We start from the raw sequence: 24,627 nt of genomic DNA on the forward strand, positions 1-24,627 counted from the left end.
TAATGGTGTCTCTCAGTTTCTCTTGTTGTACCTTTGAATATTTTATTTCCCTACTCAGTAGTATTTGGGACTCGCTGTCTTGCACACTTTGGCTTGTTTCTTGGTGTAGCCCTAAGAAGGAAAACAGACAGACACACACAGAGGGAACAGTAACACACAAACGCACAGACGAATCAAACAAACAAACACATTAACAGGGGGAAAGAAAATAAAGAGAATGGAGAGGAAAGAGACGAAAAAAGGAGAAGAAGAAAAGAAAAAGAAAAAGAAGAAAAAAAAATTAAAGGGCGTCAGAGACAACAAAGGACAGTGGACATCTAAAAGTATATGACCAGTTGAGGGGAGAGGTAGGGATGAGATATATTCTCCTATATAAAGAAGAAAAGGAGAAAAAAAAAAGGAGGGGGGGAAGGAGAAAGGAAAATAAGGGGTAAACATTTTTAAAAATTTAAGTAAAAAAAAGTAATGATAATAAAAAAATACGTACAGAGAAAAGCGAAAAGAAAAAAAATGAAAAAAATTATAAAAATAAAAGCAACAACAACAACTAAAAGAAAACAAAAACAAAAATGGCAGCTCCCCCTCTTTGATAGGCATGGTTTGATGTGGTAGGTCTTGGAGGCTGCTCTCAGAGGCTTTGCCTTGGTGTCTGCAGAGATTAGATAGGCAGGCGTCACACCAGCCTTTGCTGAACTATGAACTGTAGGCCACTCTAATGAGTCCAATCTCCTTTTGCCGCGGTTGAGCCAAGTTCTATTTTCAAGGCCTGCCTCGGTTCAAAGTTTCAGTCCATGCACTTTTTATGCTACCATAGATGAGATGTTTTTGTTTTGGTTGCTGGCTTCTTAGGGGGAGGAATCAATTTGTCTTGGCTCAGGCTGGGATTTTGGCGGCCCCTGCCTGGGGCGAGATGCGCAGCAGGAGGTGATGTGCCTGCGCAGCACCGTTGCAGACCCAACCCCTGGCAGGGAACGTGTTAGCGTTGGGGGAGGAATGAGGGCGTAGCTGTTGCTGGAGGCGGCACCGGGAGCTGCTGGAAATGAGCTGGGAGCTCCTGTAGCCTGGGCACGCACCCAGGTCTCCACCACCACCAACTCTCTGCAGGGATCGTGTAGAGGTGGGGGCTATTTCTTTTTTCCCCTGTTGGCACCCGGGATTCAGGGTTCACGCGGCCAATGCTGGGGGCGAGATGCGCCGTGGAAATGAGGTGCGTGCTCCCACTCCCAAAACCGAGGTCGAAGTGAGCACCCCCAACACCGCCACTGCAGTGGTGGCCGACTCCTTCCCAAGATGGTGCTGGGCTGGAAGCTGTTCCTTCCCTTGCGCCAACTGGGTTCGGGATTTAGGCTACCCAGCAGTTATCTATGGAGTGAGCTTCTCCAAGCACAGTTAGCGTTCTTTTCCTCTTCCTCAGAGACAGTACTATGAGCGTGTTCAGTCTCTCTGTCTTTTCCCTTTGTCTCTCGAGCTCCGCGCGCTTGCCCTGCGTTGGGCTGGGGCTGCCACCTCCCCTGCCCGTCTTGGGCTGGCCCATTTTCCAATCTCCCCAGTTCGCACTCACTCACTCAGGTATCCTTCAGGTTCTCTTCCTTCTGGAGTCCGTATTTTCTCCTTCTGCTCTTGCCCATGAGAGTAATATCCTTCTCAGTTTGATCGATGGGGCAGACGAAGTTTACAGAGCTCCCTTCCTCTCCGCCATCTTGGCTCCTCCCCTTAATACTATTGAACTTTGGGAGTTCTTTGCATATGCTGAATACAAAATCTTTTAAAAAATATTTTTATTTATTTTTGAGAGAACTCAAGTAGGGGAGGGGCAGAAAGAGGGACACAGAGTATCTGAAGTGGGCTGTATGCCAACAGCAGCTAGCCCAGTGTTGGACTTGAACTGATGAATCACGAGATCATGACCTGGGCCGAAGTTGGATGCTTAACCCACTGAGTCACCAGGTGCCCCTGGATACATATCCCTTTTTAATATATGTTTTGCAAATATTTTCTTCCAGTCTTGTCTTTTAATTTTCTTAATAATATCTTTCATAGACCAGGAGATTTTGATTTTGATGAAGTATAGTATGATTTTTTTTTCTTTTATGGATCATGCTTTTTTATTTCAAAGTTCGTTTATTTTGAACAAGAGAATGCATGAGAGTAGAGGAAGGACAGAGAAAGAAAGAGAGAGAATCCCAAGCATCAGCACAGGGATGATGTGGGGCGCTCTCCCATGAACTGTGAGATCATGACCTGAGCTGAAATCAAGAGTCAGATGCTCAACCGACTGAGCCATTTAGGTGCTTCTCTTTTATGGATCATGTTTTTCATGTCATACCTAGCAGTTTTTTCACTGAGCTTTTTGGATCTGTAAATTTATGTCTTTCATTCACCAAATTTCAAAAGTCTTTGGCCATTACTTTTTCAAATATTTTTCCTGCCACATTTTCTTTTTTTCCTCCTTCTGAGACTCCAATTACATAAATACTGGATCTTTTGTTATTGTCTTACATTTTCTCCAGTCCCCCCCCCCCACTTTTCTGGATAATTTCTACCAGTCTGTCCTGAAGTTGACTGCATACTGTATCTCCTTCTTAGAAATTCATGGGCTAGAGTAGCACATAAAGACTCTGAGAAGGTCTGGAGGAGAGAGACATCCAGTGTTTCCCAGTTCCCAAAATACATTTGACCACAGAACCGCATTTTTATGTAGTACTTACCAATTGCCCTGATAACCTGTGGTCATAAATATACCCTAGAAAGAGTGACATATGTCACTATTTAATTTGGGCAATTATCCTTTAAGGAGTAGTAAGAATAGTTTATGGGAGGGGGGGTTCACCTGGGTGGCTCATTTGGTTCAGCACCCAGCTCTTGATTTTGGCTCAGGTCATGATTTCACAGTTCGTGAGTTCAAGGCTGTGTCAGTTTCCTTGCTGATAATGTGGAGCCTGCTTGGGACTCTCTCTCCCCTTCTCTCTCTGCCCCTCCCCAACATGGGTACGCGCTCTCTCTCTCAAAATAAATAAATAAACTTAAAAAAAAAAAAAAAGAATGGATTATAAGGAGGTTATCAGAGCATCAGCTGGCCACAGGCTTGCATTTCATTTACAATGTATGTTTCTAAAAGTTCTTTTAATAGAGGCATGCCATATTTAAAATAGGCATACATTTGATTTATAAAACATAAACAGTAGAGCAGAGATGCACTTAAGAGAGCTCATCTAGACCAGTAATTGAAAACCTTTTGTACTTCATTTTGTACCAGTCGTGGATCACTAGTCACTCTTTCAAAATAACTGTGGTTCTAATAGGTCAGAAATTAGAACCAAGCCTTGCTGTAGAAAGACAGTTAAATGTCTTACTTTGGCTGTTTGCAGTAAACTTGAGGGATGCTGCAAATTTTGACAGTATGATTTTACAAGGGAAGAAACAGGTTTGCACAATCTATTTCTAACAATCCAATCTTTAAAAAAAAAGATTTCCTATCCCCTATTATATGTGGGGAGTATTGAAAACTTTGGAACCATTGGGAAGTTCAAAAGAAGGGAGAAAAAGAGCATTCGGAGAACAAAACCAGTTATTATTAACATTATCTTTCCATTTCATCTATTTTTTGTTTTAAATATATTGATTGTATGACCATATAGATGGCTTTTATTCCTTTTTTTAAAATAACTGCAATATGGCATTGTATTCTCTCAGTAAAAGCTTTCCATAGTTTGAAATTTTTCTGAAATATAGAGCATTTTTCATCGAAAAATTTTTGTAAGTAATCATAATGGGTTAAGGGGATGCATTTTTAAAGGGTCTTAATAGATATTGTCACATTGTTTTCCAGAGGGTGAGCCAACTTTTTTCAGGTTTATTTAAAAATTCCCTTTATAGGGGTGCCTAGGTGGCTGTCGGTTAAGCGTCCGAGTTTGGCTCAGGTCATGATCTCACAGTTCGTGGGTTCGAGCCCCACATCGGGCTATGTGCTAACAGCTAGCTCACAGCCTGGAGCCAGTCTTCAGATTCTGTATCTCCCTCTCTCTCTCTGACCCTCCCCTGCTCATGCTGTCTGTCTCTCTCAAAAATAAATAAAAACATTAAAAAAATTAAAAAATAAAAATTCCCTTTATAAAGCTGTTAAATAAAATGAGTACAGTAGTTGGAGGGACAAAGTAAACAAAATAGTACATCTGTTTTGGAACTTATTCAATATTGCCTCTTCTCTTTTTTTGTCATTTTCCACCTGTTTGAAGTTTCACTGCTCTTATTTACTATAACACAGGTTAGTTTTATTTTATCATTCAGAAAATAAGGTGAGACAAAAACATTTGTCAGAAGGTGATACACTAAATCACTGTTTGTGGTTTTATCTTGTCTCAATAGATTTGGGATAAAACCAGCTTGGAATGTTTGAAAGTGTTAACGGGACACACTGGCTCTGTCCTTTGTCTCCAGTATGATGAACGTGTCATTGTGACTGGTTCTTCAGATTCTACAGTGAGGTGAGTGATTTGGCTTTGCTGGTCAGACCTTCCGTATCTTCCGTCAGAAGACTGAGAGTGCACCCTTTTCTGGGCTAAGCACACACATACTTTGTATATGTTTTATATGCTGTATTTCAAAACCACTTTAGGTGTGGGTTTATTTGAACAAAACAGGCTAGAACGCCAACTTTTGTTAAGTAAGTCCTTTCCCATTGTTGACTGTTATAGAGGTGCGGATGTACTTTCCTATAGAAGCATATTACCTAGTGTTAGGCTAGCTTTCTCCTGGGAGACCATGCTCCAGACATTTGGAAAAGTCACCAGCATGCTTAGTGTCCTGTCTCTGACTCAGTGCTTCTCGGGCACCGCTTTTGCCACAGAAGCCTGTGACTTTCTTCCTTTGCTCTGTGTGAACTTGTCCTCTTAGGAGATTGGGTTTACAGGGAAGCTGTGGCATGAAAGGGCTGCCCCTAAGAACCTTATATGTCATGGATGAAGTAGCTGCCATATTGCCTTTGTCCATAAAGCAGTTGGGTAAATAGTTGCATTTGGGAATTGATGAGATGTCATGAGTTACAGTCTCTGGTTTGCAATGGATAAATAATGGACTCTGAGACCTATCAGAGGTCAAAAAGAATCTTAAGCTTGGAAACTGTACTTAGTTCTCCTACTAACAAACCTCCTTTCTCTGTCATCTCAAACTTGCTGTGAGCCCACTTACAGGAAGAATCATTTTGTTGCAATCACTGTCCCTGATTACCTGATGTTAAATGAACCTCAACCTGGACAGAGCCAGAATTGGCCACCTTTCTTCTTTTTTTTTTTAAGTTTATTTATTTATTTTGAGAGATCAAAAGAGCATAAATGGGGGAGGGGCAGAGAGAGAGAATCTCAAGCAGGCTCTGCACTGGCAGTGCAGAGCCCCATGTGGGACTCAAACTCACGAACTGTGAGATCATGCTCTGAGCTGAAATTAAGTCAGATGCTTAACTGATTGAGCTCCCCAGGCATCCCTATAATTGGCCTTTTTTTGAAACCCTCTTCGTACTTCTCAGCAAATAGAAAAATTGCTTCTGGGGGCTCCTTTCAAGCATGGTCTCAGGTGTGAGGTCCCATTCACTAGATACAAGTGAAGCTAACATCTCTCTAGCCTACTACTAAGAATGGGCCTAGGGCACAGACACTAGACTTTTCCTGGTTGTCTCAGTAATTCCACATTGTACATTTCTGTTCTCTAGAGTCTGGGATGTGAACACGGGTGAAGTTCTGAACACATTGATCCACCACAATGAGGCTGTGCTGCACTTACGCTTCAGCAATGGGCTCATGGTGACCTGTTCCAAGGATCGCTCCATCGCTGTGTGGGACATGGCTTCTGCTACAGATATCACCCTACGCCGTGTCCTTGTTGGCCACCGTGCTGCTGTCAATGTGGTAGACTTTGATGACAAATACATCGTGTCTGCCTCTGGTGACAGAACCATCAAAGTAAGTGTGGTCATAACTATGCTTACTCCTGTGCCTTTTAAAACACAGAGGAGGCAGGGGTGGCTTTTACCAACCTGGTAGTGGGCAAGATCTGTTCTCCTTCATCTGTGCTTGAGCCCTTGAGGCAATCCCATTTTTCATGCTTCTGGAGTCACAGGCAATCTAGGAGGAAAGGGTCATGAGTCAGGAGAGAGGACAGCCTTCTATTTCATGAAATTATACCGTTGATCACATTTTTAAGGGGAAGAGTACTAACCTGTGGAATGTGTACTGTGTTCTAGGAACTTCACCCTACCATGCCACGTGTCTTTCCAGCACTCTGTTGAAGAGGGTATTGGCTCCATTTTACAGATGGGGCTCAGAGAGGAAGGACTGGGCTGGACACCACACAGCTAGTTAGCGGCAGAGCTGAGATTTGATTTATTCACTTACCTTTGAGAACCTGCCATGCCATAGACTCTAGGCTGGATGCGGGAGATAGGAGAATGAATGAGGCCCATCCCTGCCTTCAGGAAGCTTCATGTGTGGTGGGTGGCAGGCACGGGACAAACGGTAGTAGTCCACAATGAGTCATAGGATGTGGCAGATACAGGTCTGATTCCGGTATCCATTTTATCTTTTGAAAATTTTAGCTTTGAGATACAGTTCACATACCATAAGTTTCACTGCTTAAAGCATGCAGTCCAGTGACCTTACACAGTTACAGTGGTGGCCATCACAAGTTTCAGAACATTTTCATTGCCCTCTGAAAACACCTTATACCCATTGACAGTCAACCCCTGTTTTCTTCTGGTCCTTAGCAAATCACTCATCTACTTTCTGTCCGTGGATTTGCCTCTTATAGACATTTCATATAAATGTAATCATATAATATGTGGCCTTTTCTGTCTGGCTTCTTGCACTTAGTGTAGTGTTTTCATGGTTCACACATGAATGTTCTAGCATGTGTCAGTACTTAATTCATTCTAATGACTGAATAAAATTCCATTGTGTGGTTGCACCACGTTCTGTTTATCCACTCATCAGTTGATGGACAGTCTGGTTGTTTGCACTTTTTACTTGTCACACATAGTGCTACCATAAACATTTGTGTATAAGTTTTTGCATGGACACAAATTTTCAGTTTTCTTGGAATGGTAACTCTGGGTTCAATATTTTGAGGAGTTGCCAAATGTTTTCCAAAGTGGCCACAGCATTTTAAAATCCCACCAGCATTGTGTGAGCATTTGAATTTGAATCAGAAAACCTTTTTATGACCAGCACTAGGTAGCATTCTAGTATCTAGCCCCGCAGATCACAGAGGTAGCATCAAACTTCAGATTAAGTGGTCTGAAGATTGAACAAATCAGGTTTATATGCAATAATTCACTTACCATACAGTCAGACCAGTTGGAACAAAATCACTGCCTGGAAGTCCAGAGGATTTAGGTCTTTTTACGGAGCAGCTGTTGCATAATATGAGCCTGGAGGACTTCTCCATCTCCTTGTCAGCACTTGTTATTGTCGGTCTTGGTTATTACAGCCGTCCTAGTGATTGTGCAGTAGGATCTCTGGTTTTGGTTTCCATTTCCCTTGTGACCAGTGATTTTGAGCATCTTTTCAATGCTTGTTGGCCATTTTTATATCTTCTTTGGAGAAACATCTGTTTAAATCTTTCATGTACTTAAAAAATGGGATTATTTGGGTTTGTTGTTGTTGTTCTTTTTTTATTGTTTAGTTACAGAAGTTCTTTATATATTCTGGTTACAAGTACCTTATCAGGTGAATGGTTTGCAACTATTTTCTTCCATCCTGTGGCTTCTCTTTTCACTGCCTTGATGTTCTTTGACACACAGACAACTTTAATTTTGATGAAATGCAGACAATCAATTTTTGTCTTCTGTTGCCTCTGCTTTTTTTGTCTTTGTTTTTGTTTTTAACTTTTTTTTTTTAATGTTTTTTTATTTATTTTTGAGAGACAGAGAGAGACAGTGTGGACAGGGGAGGGTCAGAGAGAGAGAGAGATACAGAATCCGAAGCAAGCTCTGGGCTCCGAGCTAGCTGTCAGCATAGAGCCTGTTGTGGGGCTTGACTCCACGAACTGTGAGATCATGACCTGAGCCAAAGCTGGACGCTTAACCGACTGAGCCACCCAGGTGCCCCTGTTGCCTCTGCTTTTATTGTCATGTGTAAGAAATGGTTGCCTAATCCAAGATCACAATGACTTACTCCTGTGTTTTCTTCTGAGTTCCATAGATTCAGCTCTCACATTTAGGCCTTTGGTTTATTCTGAGTTATATTTTTGTATATTGTGTGAGTTAGGGGTCTGACTTCATTCTTTTGCATGTGGAGATCTAGTTATCCCATTCAACTACAAATGCAGCTGGTAAAATAATTCAGGGCACTCTGGTTGCTTTGCGTCTTCTTATTTGGCTTGTAATATATTAAGTGTGTCTGTGAACATCTAAGTCTTGCAGATGGTTTCACAAAAGAGGGATTATTTATTCCACATACATAATATTAGGGGTGATGTGTCAAAACAAATGGAGCTGTTCAAGAAACTATGCTGGAAAAGAGGAAGATGTGAAAGGTGAAACTTTTTCACATCAGTTACATTGGATTTGACATGTCAGCTGGCATGGAAACATAGAATCTGGCCCACACTCTTCCCTCTCGGCAAGTGAATGTCTGAACCATCCAGGAGATGTTCTCTCTGTGAATATCTCAAGGTTTGGAGCCTTCACAGCTTCCCTCTCTGTTTCATTCCTGTTTTATCACTCTGCAGCCAGAAAAACTGTATGCTGGCCAGTCTGTCCCCCAACTTCTGAACCGGATTTCCTAATCAAGTATTTTGGTCACTCTTAGAAGCTCTGATATTTTTACAAAGGTTTATTGTGAGGGAACTTTTCTGCATTTATTCTTAAAATATTATTAATTGGTTATTCAGGTCTGGAGCACGAGTACCTGTGAATTTGTTCGTACTCTGAATGGGCACAAGCGAGGCATTGCCTGTCTCCAGTACAGGGATCGGCTGGTTGTTAGTGGGTCATCAGATAATACCATAAGGTGAGTAGAAGTTGGGGCGCTGGCAGGGCAGGCTGACTTTTGCTCTAGTTTTGACTCCTCTCCCAGTCCTGATGTTCAAGAGACTCGGAGCCTTCGGGGAGACTTCAAGTAAGAAAGCTGTAGGTAACTTGAATTAATCTGTTTGGTCCTGCATACTGACGTGGGTAAACGGATTCCCCCGATACACACATTTCATAACATGCACTGTACCCAAGATCCCTTAGTACTGCAGCTCCTGAGATCAGAGGACACTCCAGCCCGACGCTGCTCTCCCTTCCCTGTGAGCGCCTGGCTTGCTCGTGACAGGTGGGAGGAAGGTACTTGATTTATCTGTGTCTCTCCCAAGACTGGTCGCCCACTCCTGTTTCATCATGTATCTGATCTCCCTTTTTTCTTCCCAACACTGTGTCCTTGCTTTCTAATAATCTTGACTATCCATAAACACTTTATTTGTTAAGAACTTCCCTTAAATTATCTATTTACTGATCCCATCATTTTCCCATTGTCCCAACATATGCTAGTAGCTTTCTTATAGCCAAATTGTTTAATGTTTGGGCAAAATAAAGATGGGTTTCAAGATGATTTTTAAAAGAAAGAAAGAAGGAAGGAAGGAGGGAATAAAAGCAGTAAAACTGAAACTGCTGCAAGTTTTCTTCATCATTTTAAGTTTTAAAGATATTATAAAAGTCAGTTGAGAACCTGAATCTTGGTGGGTCTCTTCTATCCATCATGCTTTATATTACTTAATATTTCATCAGTAAACAGTCCTTAACTTTCTCACTGGAATCTCTGAGATTTTACAAAATCATAATGTATATTCCTTTATAGTTTATGGAGGGGAACCACTTGGGAGGCAGTGCCGAGTGCCTCTGCCCACAGTAGTTAGTGAAGCCGCCGTCACTGACACTGATGAGATTTGCTGAGGGTGGCTGGGGTAAAATACTCATTGGGTGTACGGTAAGAGCTGCTGGTAGAGAGGCTAAGAAAAGGTTGTTACAGAATTAGTTTGCTAACTTTCTTTTGTATATGTTAGTTTGCTATTATGATTTATTTTTACCAACAGTGTAGAACAATCGATGACAGAAAAATGTAAAAATCTTTATTTTCAGAATTGTTCTATAATTCATACAGCGAGAAAAAGGCTGGGCCTAGTGTATGGTGTTTATGTTTTTGAGACACTTCATATACCTAGTGAGAGACTCTCACTGTGACCGTGTGCACTGGACACCCTGGTAGGCAGTATTATCTAGGAGAGGCATCCTTAACCCTCATCAGGAGAGGAAGACCATTATGCTGGTCCCCTGCTTCTAACTTTAGTGAGTCTCATGGATTCCAGGCTGGCAGCACCTGGGGTGGAAGCCTAACCCCTGGCTGTGTACATTATATCCTCCCCCAGCCCTTCTCCCCCTACACACATGCCTTTTCTTCTCTCCTGCCTACAATCCCTATCTCCCCCAGAAAAATCCCTCCTGGACCATTTGGCTACATGGTTTCATCAATTCAGACATCAAAAGAAAGCCTAGGGACTAAATATGATGGAAGTTTCTTGTTTGTTATTTAAATAGTAATACATGCATGTGATTTAAAAAGGTTTCCAATTGAGTAAAAAAAATTCAATGAGAAGTAAGGCTTCTACCCAAATTAGTGCTTTAAAATATACAAATGGTATAAATGTACATGCGTATCTTTGTGTAGATATGGGAATGAGAGAAGAGATACACTTTCCCAGTGTAAACTGGGAGTGAGATAGAAAACAAAGGTTCAGGAGAGTAAAAGTCACACATGGAGCAGGTAGGAGGAACTCAGGATGGTGTGAATCGTGTGTGGAAAGTTGTTTCACAGAGATCTGTTTCACGTTCAAGGCTATGGGATATCGAATGTGGTGCCTGTTTAAGAGTCCTAGAGGGACATGAAGAATTGGTCCGATGCATCCGGTTTGATAACAAGAGGATTGTCAGTGGGGCCTATGATGGGTACGTATTTCAGATTTCTAAGTGCAGATTTCTATCAGTGTATCTGCAGGAAAAAGGAGCGCTCTATATTAAGCGCCTACAAATGTGCCGGTTCTGTGCCCGGCCCTTTCTGTGTACTGGTGGCTGGCCGGTGTTACTGTACTGCTTGAGCAAGTGAGGCCACTGCAGCCCAGAAGGCTGCGCCGGCTTGCCCCAGGTCTAGCAGAGCCACTGTAACTCCCGTGCTCACCCCTTTCACCGTTACTGTAAACCTTGGGAGCAGCTGAGGTTGTGTGGGACTTCAGTTCTTTGCCTTCATCCTAAATTAAACCGGTGTGTGTGTGTGTGTGTGTGCGTGTGCGAGATGATACATTTTCTTTCCCCTTTTGGTTATTGAACAAATACTCTTTAAAAAGTCTCATGGCTTTTTAAATGAACAAATGGCAACTGTAAGCCTTTCAAGGTGACCTTACGTATACTCAGATTAGTTGGTCTATTTATGCTCCTATTATTAACTTTCAGCATTTGCTTAGTTTGAAGAAAGGTATCCTTGGAATTTCACAGAGAGCCCTAGCTTCTGTCAGCAGCACCTACTCAGCCCTAGAGAGCCCCCTGATTAATGAATTTGGTGACATATATTATCAAGTCAGGAACTGAATTTAGATAGCATGAAGTTGTTTTCTTATCTCTCTTAAAAATATTTCTTCACAGTTTCAGCAGTTCTGAGAATGTGCAGGTCCTTATTTTTTCCAAAATCAAATGTAGTTAGTTTAAATAATTTGTAAAAACATAAGCATGTTCTCCATTAGCTTATTAGTAGTTTTTAAAATTTATTTTGAGAGAGAGGTTGAGAGTGCAAGTGGAGAGGGGCAGAGAAAGAGAGGGAGAAAATCCCAAGCAGGCTCCACACTGTCAGTGCAGAGCCCGACGCCAGGCTTGATCCCACAAACCTTGAGATCACAACTTGAGCCAAAATCAAGAGTCAAAGGCTCAAACCAGCGGAACCACCCAGTCGCCCCTCCACCAGCTTTTATAATCGCAGTTCACACACACTCCTTTCTATCAGGGAACTGCTCGTCAGTATATAAAATGGTCACGTTTCCACTAATTGTAGTCTTCTTTTCTAGGAAAATTAAAGTTTGGGACTTGCAAGCTGCTCTTGACCCTCGAGCCCCAGCAAGCACGTTGTGTTTGCGCACGTTGGTGGTACGTAGTCTGTTGCAGTGGGAGTGGCCCCTGCGCTTTAGGGTGGCCTCCGGTAGATGGGTCCACCCCACTGTGCTACAGGGCAGCTTGTGGACCCACAGCGTGCCTTCGGAGAGATGCATGGCTTTGCTCGTTTTGGTTAGCCAGAATCAGAGAGTGATTGACATTTACATTACAGGGAGCTCTTTCCTAAGGAACATTAGTACAACTTAAAATATGAGCGCAGGCATCCTCATTTGTAGGTGGATTGGTTTCCTTGTAGAGCACAAAGTCTTTCCTTCCTATAGATTTGGGAGAGTTTTTGTTCTAATTTTTTTTTTTTTTACATTTATTTATTTTTGGTAGACACAGACAGAGAGTGAACAGGGGAGGGGCAGAGAGAGAAAGAGACACAGAATCTGAAGCAGGCCCCAGGCTCTGAGTTAGTGGTCAGCACAGAGCCCGATTTGGGGCTCGAACCCACAAACTGTGAGATCATGACCTGATCCAAAGTCAGATGCTCAACTGACTAAGCGACCCAGGCGCCCCTTAAAAAAATTTTTTTTTAAATGTTTATTCATTTTCGAGAGACGGAGAGAGACACAGCATGAGTGGGGAAGGGACAGAGAGAGAGGGAGACAGAATCTGAAGCAGGCTCCAGGCTCTGAGTTTTCAGGACTGAGCCTGACGCAGGGCTCAAACCCATGCATGGACTGTGAGATCATGACCTGAGCTGAAGTTGGACGCTTAACCAACTGAGCCACCCAGGTGCCCCTTGGGAGAATTCTTAATATGGGTATCTGGTTACATTATATTTTTATAATACAGCACGTTTCTGCATTATTAAGATGGAATTTCTCCTCAGTCTATATTGTATGAACTATTGCTTTGGCATTTAAAAATACTTTATTTTTATATGTTAAATCTTGTTTTAACATCTTTAGAAGGCTCATTATCTGTAATACTCTGATTCCTTTTGTTATATTAATAAAGAGACAGTTTTTTTTTAATATTGATAGATTTTTCTTATTTTTAGTAGCTTTATCTTTTATTTTCATTTTTTTGCTTCTTGCATTAATTAGAACATGCAAAACTATGGTTAGGACCATTCTTGTTTTCTTCTTGAGTTTAATAAGAATGCTTCTTATATTTTTCACCATTAATTTTGATTTTGGCTGTGGTTGAGATGGATATTCATGGTAATGTTAAAAACACTATCCTTCTGATTCTGCTTTTTACAGTTTATCAAGAACAAGTATTAAGTATTGTTGTTTACGTTTCCAAGATCCTTGGTGAAGCGATCACATAATTTTTCTTCTTTGACACGTTAATGAGCCAGGATCTCAGATACAAAGATTAATTTAAAGAAAAGGCATAGAAGGAAAACCCAGAGTTTTGTGCCTGGGGTGAAGGACAAAGCTCAGTAAGCTCTGGAACATTCAGGAAGCCTGGATGAGTAGCTGCATTTTCAGCCTGTGCCAGATCACAGATAGAAATGAGGGATTGTAAAGGTCTCATTTTACTCTTCAAGGTGTTATATTTCACAGGAACATTCTGGACGTGTGTTTCGGCTACAGTTTGATGAATTTCAGATCATCAGCAGCTCCCATGATGACACTATTTTGATTTGGGATTTCTTAAATGTGCCTCCCAGTGCCCAGAATGAGACCCGTTCTCCCTCCAGAACATACACTTACATCTCCAGATAACAGTCTGCACTTTACCCGTTTCAGGTGAGTACACTCCCACGTTTAAGCTTGCTGATCCCTTTGTGGGGGGTGGGGGGAGCTTGTGATTTGGGTTCCCCATTGATAAGAACCGAGGTCATTAGTGTTTATTAGCTGTGTTAACTTTGCAGAGTTCTGATGTAAGGATAGATCTTTATGGTCACATTAAAATAAGGTCTAAATCGGAGTCCTACATATTGTAGTTTTCACATGGGCAGACAGTGTGGTTCCTGTGTTTTAAAACGGTTTTCCTAAATGAATTCCAAGGTCCTATCAATGTAACACAGGCAATCCCTTCACATTCTGTTTCAGGGTATAGGAATCTCCTTTTCTCTTTCTGGCATTTCAGTTCTTTTATTTTAAAAAAAATCACCATCAGCCAAACACTCAAACTTCCCCCTTGGTCCCCATTATAATCTACCCACCATCACTGTCCCCTGGAAGAGGAACCAAAGAAAGACGTTTGTTGAGAGAGTCCCTAAGACCTCTTCTTCATCCGTTAGACACAGCAGGTACCCTGGAGGCAAAGTCCTTTGCTCTGGTTCCAGGAAGACTTAGAGCCATTGTAACCATTGATGCTGGCATGTTTTGGTTACTAAGGGTGTCCAGTCTAAAGGATGAGAAGCCTTACTTGGCTGTGTCCTGGGACCCGATGGCCTTGTTCATCTGGAGCAGTGTTTCCAACTGAAAATTTTGCAAGGGAGCCAGTAAATTCTGTGCATGTTAAACTTTACAGATTGAATAAATTGGTTTGTACCTATTTGTATTACTATGTATATACGTATGTAAAGACTGATTAATAAAATTCATATTTATTTAAAAATATTACTTAATACTTAGTGGCTCTTTATCATTATATGTTTTCCTGCTCATTAAATATTAAAAGTGTAAAGAAAGTTTATGTGCTAAATTGTGAGATTCTTTAAAAAAAAAGTTTTTTTTATGTCTTTATTTTGAGAGAGAGAGAGGCAGAGAGCAAGTGGGGGAGGGGCAGAGAGCGAAGGAGACACAGAATCCAAAGCAGGCTCCAGGCTCTGAGCTGTCAGCACAGAGCCCGACGTGGGACTCCAACCCACGGACTGTGAGATCATAACCTGAGCCAAAGTCGAATACTTAACTGATTGAGCCACCCAGACGCCCTGTGAAATTCTTTTTGATGAAAAAAAAATAGGGCCCCTAAACCACCAAGTTACCATTGTTTCTAATACTTCTTACTTAAGACTCTAAGGCCCAAAACAGATGTCCAGGAAGTTTGTCTTACCCAAGGGTCAGCAGACTACAGCCAGAGGCCAGATTTGTTCCACTGCCTGATTTTATTCCCCTACTACAGCAAGCTAAGAATAGTTTCTTACACTTTTAAATAATTGAAAACAATTAAGAGTACTATTTCATGGCATATGAAAATTATGTGAAATTCAAATTCTAGTGTCCGTGAATGAAATTTTATTATAATAGCCATGCTCATTTGTTTATGTCTTATTGTGGCTGTTTTCATACTTCGGCAGAGTTGACACCACAGAGACCATATGGCTTGTGACATCTAAAATATTTATTACACACCTCTTTAAGAAAAACTTTGCTGTCCTCCAGTCTTGTACCTGTGCCATCGATTAGTCATAAACCAAGGGTCTGCATCAGGAATGTCAAATAAGCTTTCTCTTCATCTGGCTGAGTTTGATCAGTAGTGCCTGGCTAGAGTGCTGCCTTTGGGAGGATTCTGGGACCCCATATGGCCCCCAAGGGATAAGTGCTGTAATGGGCCGGCAGTGTCTGCCTGGACGTGGGCGGTGAGCGGTGACGACCTGTAAGCCACACACATAGTTACTGTTCCTGGCCCCAGGTGCGTTCATACTATTTCTCATGGTAGTGACCATCTGTCTGCCTTGCTGCTCTCTGTCTCGATGGATTCTTCCTAAGCTGGAAAACCTGTATGGCAGAGTTAGTTCAGTCATTGAATGAAGTCTTAAAATAGGTGTAATAGGGGATTACAGAGGAAGAAGACAAGGCTCGCTTGAGTGGTTGCTCATCCCCACCTCATCCTCCTTGCCCAAAACCCCTAAGGAAAGTGCAGGGACGGGAGTTGTGGACCCTGAAGAAAACTGGTTTCCCTCCTGGTCTTCCCTCTCTCTCTTCAGCCCACTCTCCATTCTGCTGTCAGCCAGGGTCACTTAAGCCCTGCCTTTGCCATCCTTTGCCTTACTGGTTTCCTGTTGTTCTCAGGGTCAAGGTTCAGCTACTTCCACTTAGCTGACAGGAATTCCAGCATCCAGCTGTTAACCTTCTGTGCTCACTGTCCTCCCCCAGGCCCCAGTCTCCTGTTACTCCCTTCCAAAAACCTAGTGCTCCAACCAGGCTGAATTCTGTCTAATTTCTCTCATTAGACTCTAGTGGTGCAGACCTCCACCATCTCCCTCCCCTTGCTCGTGTTAGCACGGCTTCCAGACAGCCCCACTCGCCCTCTGCCCTTTGATTTCATGCTTAATTTGTCTTTTCATACTGAAATGGTCTGCTTGCCTGTCTCCCTCGCAAGGCCATGGACTTGTATTGTGGAGCTCCAGTGGTCAGTGGGGCTCCCAAGTATATTGTAAGCGCTCATTGACATTTGTTGGGCACGTGACACCCATGCCTAAATGACATATTTGTGCTTTTTCTCTGAGGCCACTCAACAATTTACTCTTAAATAGATAAATACAGCTACAGTGTATTCCTGCGTCACCTTCAGCAAACATAAAGATAATAAGTCAGTAAAAAATTGGAATAAATTATCTAAACTGGCATGGTCAGGTACTAGGTCTAGTCCCTATCGAGGCAGGTCACCTAGATGTACATGTCTCCCTCTGCCCTGCCCGTGTTGTTTTTTAAATCAATTTTATTGAGATAGGATTTGTGTAAAAATTGCACTCATTTAAAGTGTCCTGTTTGATGAGATTTCACAAATATCTACCTGAAAATGCCTCCACAACCAAGACAAGACTGTTTCTGTCACTCTCAAAAGTTCCCTTGTGCCACCTTTGTAGTCAAAGCCTGACCCCATCCCAGCCTTCGCAAAGACTGGCCTGCCTTAGTTTATGTTTTCTAAAGTGCACTGTCCACTGTGGTAGGCAGTAGCCACTTGTGGCTGTTGAGCTCTTGAAATGTGGCCAGTGTGACTTAGGATCTAAATTTTAAATTAAAATTGAACTGAATGTTTAATTGTATTTAATCACACTTTATTTAACATTATATTCAAACAGCTATATGTAGGTAGTGGTTCCTGTTTGGACCAGTATAGTTTCAGAAATTTTGCATTTTTAGCTTTTATATTTCCATCTTTGATCATTTAGAGTTAATTTTTGTGTGTGAGATAAGAATGTCACTGGTCTTGTTTTTTATATAGCTGTCTAGTTGTTCCAGCACTGCTTGATTAAAAGAATCTCCTCTTCTCATAGAATTGTTTAGCATCTTTGTTCAGAAGTCAATTGACCACTTGTTTGTAGGTCTATTTCTGGATTCTAAGTCCATGATCTCTGTGGTTGTCATTTCACCAACACCATAGTGTGTAACAGATGTTCTAACTTAAAAAAAATTGTTTTGACTAATCTAGATTGTTTAGGTCATCACATTCAGTTTTGAATTGTCAAAGTCTGTGAAAAGGACTATTGGGATTATAGTTAGCACTGCAGTGAATTATAAGATGATTTTGGGGGAGAATTTCCACCTTAACAAATGTTGAATCTTCTAATCCATAAACATGGTAGATCTCTCTCTCTATTATTTAGGTCTTCTTCAGTTTCTCCTAAGCAGTATTGCAGTTTTTAGTGTAGAGGCTTTGCACATCTTTTGTTCAATTTATTCCATTCTTCTCCTTTTCTAAGCTATACGTTTTCCTCTGTACATTGCTTTAGCTGCATCCCACCCATGCGTTCATTTTTCCACGTAAGAGACGCACATAAAATAGACATGGGCAACTGTAGCGTTAGCTTGAACGCCTGGAATGGATAGGCTCAGGAGAATAAGTGTATCAGAGAATTACTTAGGTGTAAGACTTTTTTTTTTTTTATTTTGTACTTTTGATATGTGTGTTTATCTTCACATTCTGTTTAGAATGGTACATGGTAAAATCAAGACATCCATAGTATGTTCCTCCTCTCTGGCATATTTAATAGATGAATGTTAGAACACAGTAAAATTTCACAAATTGGACAACTTTTACATATTACTTTAAAGTGCTCCAGAACAAGATTGGTTTGGTTGAGAAATGAAATAATGATCACCACTGGTGTTTCTCTCGTTGGCTGTAGTGGAAAGGAAACTGTGGTGTTACTTCTTCCAGGCCCTCCTCCCTCCCCTTTTTGGGAATATAAGAACAACTGCCCTTGTTATGATCCACAATTATAAATCAATGGAAAAATCTTATCTGCTTTTTAAGCAACGCAAGCAACTGAAACCTCAAATGTGTTTGTCTCTTCAAAGTGAATTACTTTTGACAACCTTGGCAGTCAGCTCTATAGATTTTACTGCTCTTTTCCAAATTCTTTTCATTTATTGTAACGTGAAAAAAATTATTACCATGTGATACTGTAAGATTTATGCATAATAAGAAACACTACCCTAATGATGATTTAACCTTGCAGTAAAATATTCACCCCTAAAATATAAGGTAAGAGTATTTGTATGTCAGGAAAGTTAGCAATCGATTTATTTGCTGGGTCATTTTTTAAAATTACTAACTCCTAAGAGCTAATATATACAGTAGCTCTCTTTTTTATTATAAGACAATATAAGATCATTATAAGGAAATTAGAATAAGTAGATAAGCCAAAAGAAAATAAGCTACTCATGATTCACCATTATCAACTCCCTTTCTAAAATTATGGTTGAGAACCCTACATGTTTTTAAAATACTTTTCCCCCCATCTATTGTAAATTTGTTCCTTTTCTGTAATGTCAATATTTGTCTAAATCACCATTTCTAATGGCAAAATAATATTCAATTGTTTGGATAGGCCCTGTTTTATAGGTATGTTTTCCCTCAGCTTTTAGCTGTTATAAAACACACTGCCATGATCATTCTTTTAGCTTAATCTTTGCTTTATTACCTTTGGATAAAATTCTAGAAATGTCTGCAGTATCAGGTTTAAAGGTACGATGTTTAAAGACTTTGGTGCATAGAGTCATGTTACTTACCAGAAGAATTAAATCAGTTTACCTTCCCACCAGCAGTGTTTCAGAGTGCCTACTTCTTATCTGTGGATGTTAATGTTTTAAAAATAATCCTCTTAAAGATCCTCCGCGTGAAAGCTGTGGTGAATGAAATTAAATCTCTCTTGAACTCATTGAGAAGGCTTATTAGGATTCTTGATCTTTATGAAAATTGACAACCTTTTAGGAAAGTTTCCTTTAAAAAAAAACATATAAGCTTAAAAGAATCTTTTTGTCAGAGAATCTTAGACATAAAGGTAACTTTTAGATCTTCTAGGCCAGTGGTTTAGTGCTGTATTTGGAAAGGGTTGTGACCCATTAGTGATTGTGAATCATTTTAATGGATTTTGACTTTGTTTTGATGAAATTTAGAATAGAAAAATGTCAGCCTGTATTATACATAGTAATGATAAGTTTAGGTGCATACGTGTGTGCGTGTGTGTGTACACGTATTTATATACATGGATGAGTGTAGAGAATGTGATTAAAAAGTGTCCTGACTCAAGGTCATGGTCAAAACAATATATAACATTCAGTAGTCTTTCCCTCTACATTGTATTGTCCTTATATAAATGATTTATTTCAAAAAGAAGTAGTTTCTGATTATTAGCATTCTGCTTAGAATGACTATTTTATTTACTAGTTTTTGCATATTTTTGTTTCACAATGATAGATGAGGGCTTTCTCAGGCAGATATGAGACCAGCCCTCATAGGCTTTGGATGTCATAAAAGATTATGCTAAATATAAAATCTAATGTTAAACATATTTTGTTACATGCATAATTTTTTAGCAGGAAACCCTGAAAGATGTAAGTTATAGGGTCAGTCATCTCTTCAAATGCCCTGTCATTTAATGGCTAATGCTTTGAACTAACCAGTGTGTTAGTTCTTTTATTTGTGAAATGGGTATAATAGTTTCTACCTCCTAAGGTTGTTGTGAAGTTTAAATAAATACGATCCCTGGTATGTAGTACACTCACAACGTCTTGCAGCTTTTATTTTTGATGCGGATTATATTTGAAAATCAGTAATGTGTTACGTGCGCACAAGTGTGTGTGTCTGTGTGGGTGTGGATGGGCTGTGGCGTAGATCTCCCACATCTAGCCAGAATATCCATCCATGCTCCCTTTGTGTTTTGTTGTGTTGTTTTGTTTTCCCAGGGTTTCCTAGTCTTGAACTACTGGCTACATGGCTACCAAATGCCTAAGGGAGTTCTTCGCAGCTGAGTTATGAAGCTGGAATTGGTTCTAGACGCTGGGTAGATGCAAAGCAGCCTAACTCTTCCAAGTACCGACATTTCTCACCTCCGATTCCGGCCTCTACTTTGAGAAGGATACCTTAGCTTCACCGACCTCCAGTAGAACAGAAGCCCATTTCCAAACCCCATCAGTGAAAAAAAAAAAAAACCTAATGCTTCAAATGTAAATTGTTCATATAAAAGGAACATACAGTCTTTTACAGAAGTAAATCGACCATCAAGAGAAGACTTGGCCTCTAATTTATATTGCTTTGCACTTTGGTCTGATACTAAGAAACCGCATTCTTCTTTGGTGAAATTTTGGGTGCCAAACACCTACCCAGAATGTCCAGGGCTTTCCTTTTCAGAAGTTAGCATTCTCCTTTTGACCGTCCAAGTCATTATGAAATCTGACCTGTATTAGGAACATGTTGGACAATGGAAACATTTCTTGGTTTGTTTTAGTTAATATTTTTGGATCACACTTCCTTTCTGTACCAATTTCTTTTAATTTAAAGAACTATAAGCCAGGTTATATTATCTCCCAAACAGGTAATATAGCTCTCTTCTTTTATTAACTGTTCTCTGTCCCCCAACCATCTCCTGATATTTGGTAGAGTAACACTTTTACACGTGTGCTTGCCTCCTAATTTAAAATACTGTATCCGCATGTAGATATAATGTACATAACAGTTTAACCTCAAGGTTGCTGGAGTCAGGGCCCCTGTGCCTGAGACACTAATACAGAGTGTGTTCGCACTTAGCCATGGGCTGGGCTCAAGAACCTGATACCAGGGTTGATGTGGATTACCTAGAACCCTTCCTGCAGTATTCATATGGTATTTTTATTTCGTCATTGTCATTGTGTGTGTGTGTGTGTGTGTGTGTGTGTGTGTGTGTGGTGTGGTTTTAGTGGGAATCTTGTTTTAAAATGTAATTTCTAAAGTTTAACACAAAATGTTTTATTTGTTGTGCAGCATTTACAGCAGAGAGGTACCTTAAGGAGTTTTTGTTGTTCTTTCCCTCCTCAGTACTTCTCTGAGTACTGGTGTCACTTGCCCTGGTATTCATTTGACTTCACTGTCAAAGATCACTCTTCTGTGCAGTAGTAGCCCTGGAGAGGGAGGAACAAGAAGGCCCCGCTGACTGGGGCCCCTGGCTCTGGCATTGAGGCGCCCTGGCCTTACCAGGATGTTTACGGGGCCTGCTCCGACGTTGGAGTCCATGTACCTTGGCAGGTTGGTTCGGAGGCCCTTCCTGAGCAGAAGGGTACTCTGTGTGGTGCACAGCCTGAATCCCATTCGCATCATCTCTGGGGTCGCGTGTTGCTGTGGCCCCGGCAGGTTCCCACAGCCCCTGAGTACCCCGCAGCCTGGATGTGTGAATGGCACTGTCAGCCAACCATGCACCGGAAGGACTTTGGCATTCGGTCAGCGCTCCTTTTCCCTTGTTCAATAGTAGGTTCCTGTTTGCCCCCTTGCCATTGTTTCCAAAGATTAAGGAATGTCAGTAACATTTTAAAGGACCAATAAGAACCTCCTGTTAACGAAACCTCTTCCCGTGGAAGCACACTCATCTACTAAAGGGAAGGGCCCTTGGCTCTGTTTTGTCCTTTGCATTGAGAACGGTGTGGGGATCAAAGTGTGTGTATGTGACTTGTTTCTTAGTTGGTTGGCTTTTTAAACTTTTCTGTTTTCCCTTTTTAAAAATACACGCTTCCCTTCCACATGTTACCAAATTAATTTCTATTTTTGAGAAGTTGAGTCTCCAAGTGCAAAAAAAAAAAAAGATCTCTATGCGTGAGGTAGATGTTGTAAGCTTGACAGTGGTTGTGGAAGTGAGTTAACTTTAACCACTCTCCACCTTACAGCTTTATATCAAACTGGTTAGGAGAGCCCAGGGGTGCGGGAGGGGCGGGGGGAGGCGGCAAATCTTCTGAACGAATGGACTTTTTGTTGTTGTTTTTGCATGTTTAATATAGAAGTTCTTGTTCCTTGGGAGATCATGGCCTTTGAATCTGCACACAACCTTTGAATTGTGCCTACTAAATTATAGCAGGGGACTCTGGCACCCAAGGAATTCTGACTTTCTGGGATTATAGTAGTAATTCCCAGCCGTACTCTGGACTTTATTTTGCTAACCATAATTGAGCAACTGTAAATTACTGCTATATTAATGTTTTAAAGCACTGGGATAGTCTAATTCTAACTTGTAATTAATTATGTTTGCCAATTATCTGTTTGAAATAAATTTGTGTCTGAACAGCTATTGAAACTGTTAAATTGTACAGATATTATTCATGACAGCTTTGTACTGTGGAATGTGCTTAATAAAAAACAAAAAGTTTGACTTTTGTCCAATAAATTGCTAAGTAATGTCAATAAATCAAGTATGAGTATTATGCAGTACACCTAATCTGGCTTCATGCAATTGTTACTTCAGCTACTAATTCAAAGCCAATACTCTTAATAAAGTGTTGCAATATTCTGATGCTCTGTTAAGAAATTTTTCAAAAAAAAAAAAACCTGTTGTATTCTCTTAGTAATTCAGTGACGTACCATTAAAGTTTGTAGATTAAAAAAAAAACTCATCTGCTCTGTAAAATGAGGTTGAAAGCAAACTGCTTTTTGACTTGTGAGAGGTTGGGGTGAGGCAATGCCAGCCCTGCTGGGGCGCTCTGCTCTTTCGTTTCACCCTCACCCGAGGAGCTGGGGGCTGGTTTCCCTGTACATTCTTTCTTCACTGCTTCACAAGTTAGTGTAAATGGAAGACAATGGCCCCTCGTGTCCCCCGTGGATCCTCCGGTTCTCGAGGAAGCAGGTGGAGTGTGAAAAGCACACTTGCTGTCTGATCCCAGTAAGCGTGGGACACGGGACTGTTCAGTGGTCCGCTTTGCAGACGCACATGTCACTGGCTGGTTACTAAATCAGAAAGGATACTGTTCTCGTGTGCAGGGTTCTGCTCAGAAGGCCTGAGTGGTAGCAGAAGTTTCCGGATATCTAGATCGCCCCCCATCAGTCTACGAAATTGGTAATGTGGACTTTGGGGATTAGAGTATTTTCTGTACAGTGTTGCCTCTATCCGTTTTTCTTGTGTTTTAAAAATATGTACTATGCATATGATTAAGAAGACCTATAAAGAGTAAAAAGTGAATCTCCCTTTCACCCTTAACCCCAGTCCTCTAGTCATTATCCAGTTTTTTGTATCTCCTTCAACAGCTAATAATACCCTGTGTATAGCACAGGATGTGCATATATACACATGTGGGGTATGTTATATATACACGTACACACATGTACACATCACCACACCCCTTTTTACATCCGTGGTAGCGTGCTGTGCTGCACTTTGCTTTTTCATCTAATACTTTTTTTTAAAGTTTATTTTGAAAGAGTGTGTGAGAGGGGGAGGGCCAGAGGAGAATCACAAGCAGGCTCTGCGCTGTCAGTGCAGGGCCCAACGCCTCAAACCCTGCGGTCATGACCTGAGCCAAGATCAAGAGTCGGATGCTTAACCGACTGTGCCTGCCAGGCGCTCTTTCATCTAATATTCTGTAGGAGATTGTTCCGTGTGAGTGCACGTGATTTTACCTCCTTGACATTGAGTGTGTAATGCTTGGTTACCATAATTTACTTAGCAGGTTCCTTGAGGGAGGCGTTGAGGTGAGTTCTTGCCTTTCCCTATAGTGACTATCATTTTTCACAGGTTTTCTATCTCTGCCTGTGCTAAGTGTGAAAAACTATTGGTGATTTGGGCTCATCATTATGAACAGCAGATGTTGAGCCTAAACATGGCTGCAGAGTGGGAAGGACCTCAGGTGTCAGATGATCTTAACCTCTCCAGTCGTCTCCTACCGTCACATGGTGTTCAATAAATAGTAGTTTCTTTCTTCCTCAGTAGGTGAGGTGTTACTGCAAGGAATTGACAGCTACAAATGCATCCCATGTCGATTATGGAGATTCTGAGAGGCCGTATAGAGCTCCTTGGCTATATAATCAGAGATGAGTGGTGCTTTGCCATTTCAGCCTATTGGTTTCTAGTTAATAAGGAGAAAGGAAGTTGGGCCATCTGGCTAATACTCCTGTTACTAATTAGCTGTGTGGTAATACCCCCTTTGGGTGTTAGCTTCTCCATATATAAAAGAAGGTGTCACTAGCTCAAGTCCTGGAGGGCACATGCCCCAGCTCTAGACGATCTCTTGGCTTGCAGGGATGCAGACCCTGTAATGCCAGGTCTAGATTTCCAAGAAAAACTGAAAATCCACATTATTTAGAGACACAGTTTATAAGTTAGGAACTTTCTGAAGTCCGTCACTGGAGCACTGATAGCATTGCGATCCCTGAAC

General features: G+C 41.1%; 1 protein-coding gene across 8 annotated transcripts in view; it reads left to right on the plus strand.

The window, feature by feature from the left end:
• FBXW11 (F-box and WD repeat domain containing 11) overlaps positions 1–22,772 on the plus strand; it is a 126,078-nt gene extending 103,306 nt beyond the window's left edge. For 7 of the 8 annotated variants that reach the window (XM_029942862.1, XM_029942865.1, XM_029942864.1 and 4 more), the window contains 7 exons: positions 4,366–4,484; positions 5,705–5,954; positions 8,881–8,999; positions 10,862–10,972; positions 12,079–12,157; positions 13,684–13,869; positions 20,206–22,772. In XM_029942862.1, coding sequence (XP_029798722.1) covers positions 4,366–4,484; positions 5,705–5,954; positions 8,881–8,999; positions 10,862–10,972; positions 12,079–12,157; positions 13,684–13,845 — 840 coding nt within the window. In that variant the 3' untranslated portion in view covers positions 13,846–13,869; positions 20,206–22,772. Of the gene's footprint in view, positions 1–4,365; positions 4,485–5,704; positions 5,955–8,880; positions 9,000–10,861; positions 10,973–12,078; positions 12,158–13,683; positions 13,870–14,366; positions 14,817–20,205 lie in introns of those variants that run through there. The other variant, XM_029942863.1, reaches the window with a different exon arrangement.
• The last annotated feature ends 1,855 nt before the right edge of the window (positions 22,773–24,627 follow it).

Source organism: Suricata suricatta, chromosome 6 (assembly GCF_006229205.1).
Source record: "Suricata suricatta isolate VVHF042 chromosome 6, meerkat_22Aug2017_6uvM2_HiC, whole genome shotgun sequence".
In the NCBI taxonomy this organism is placed as follows: domain Eukaryota; kingdom Metazoa; phylum Chordata; class Mammalia; order Carnivora; family Herpestidae; genus Suricata; species Suricata suricatta.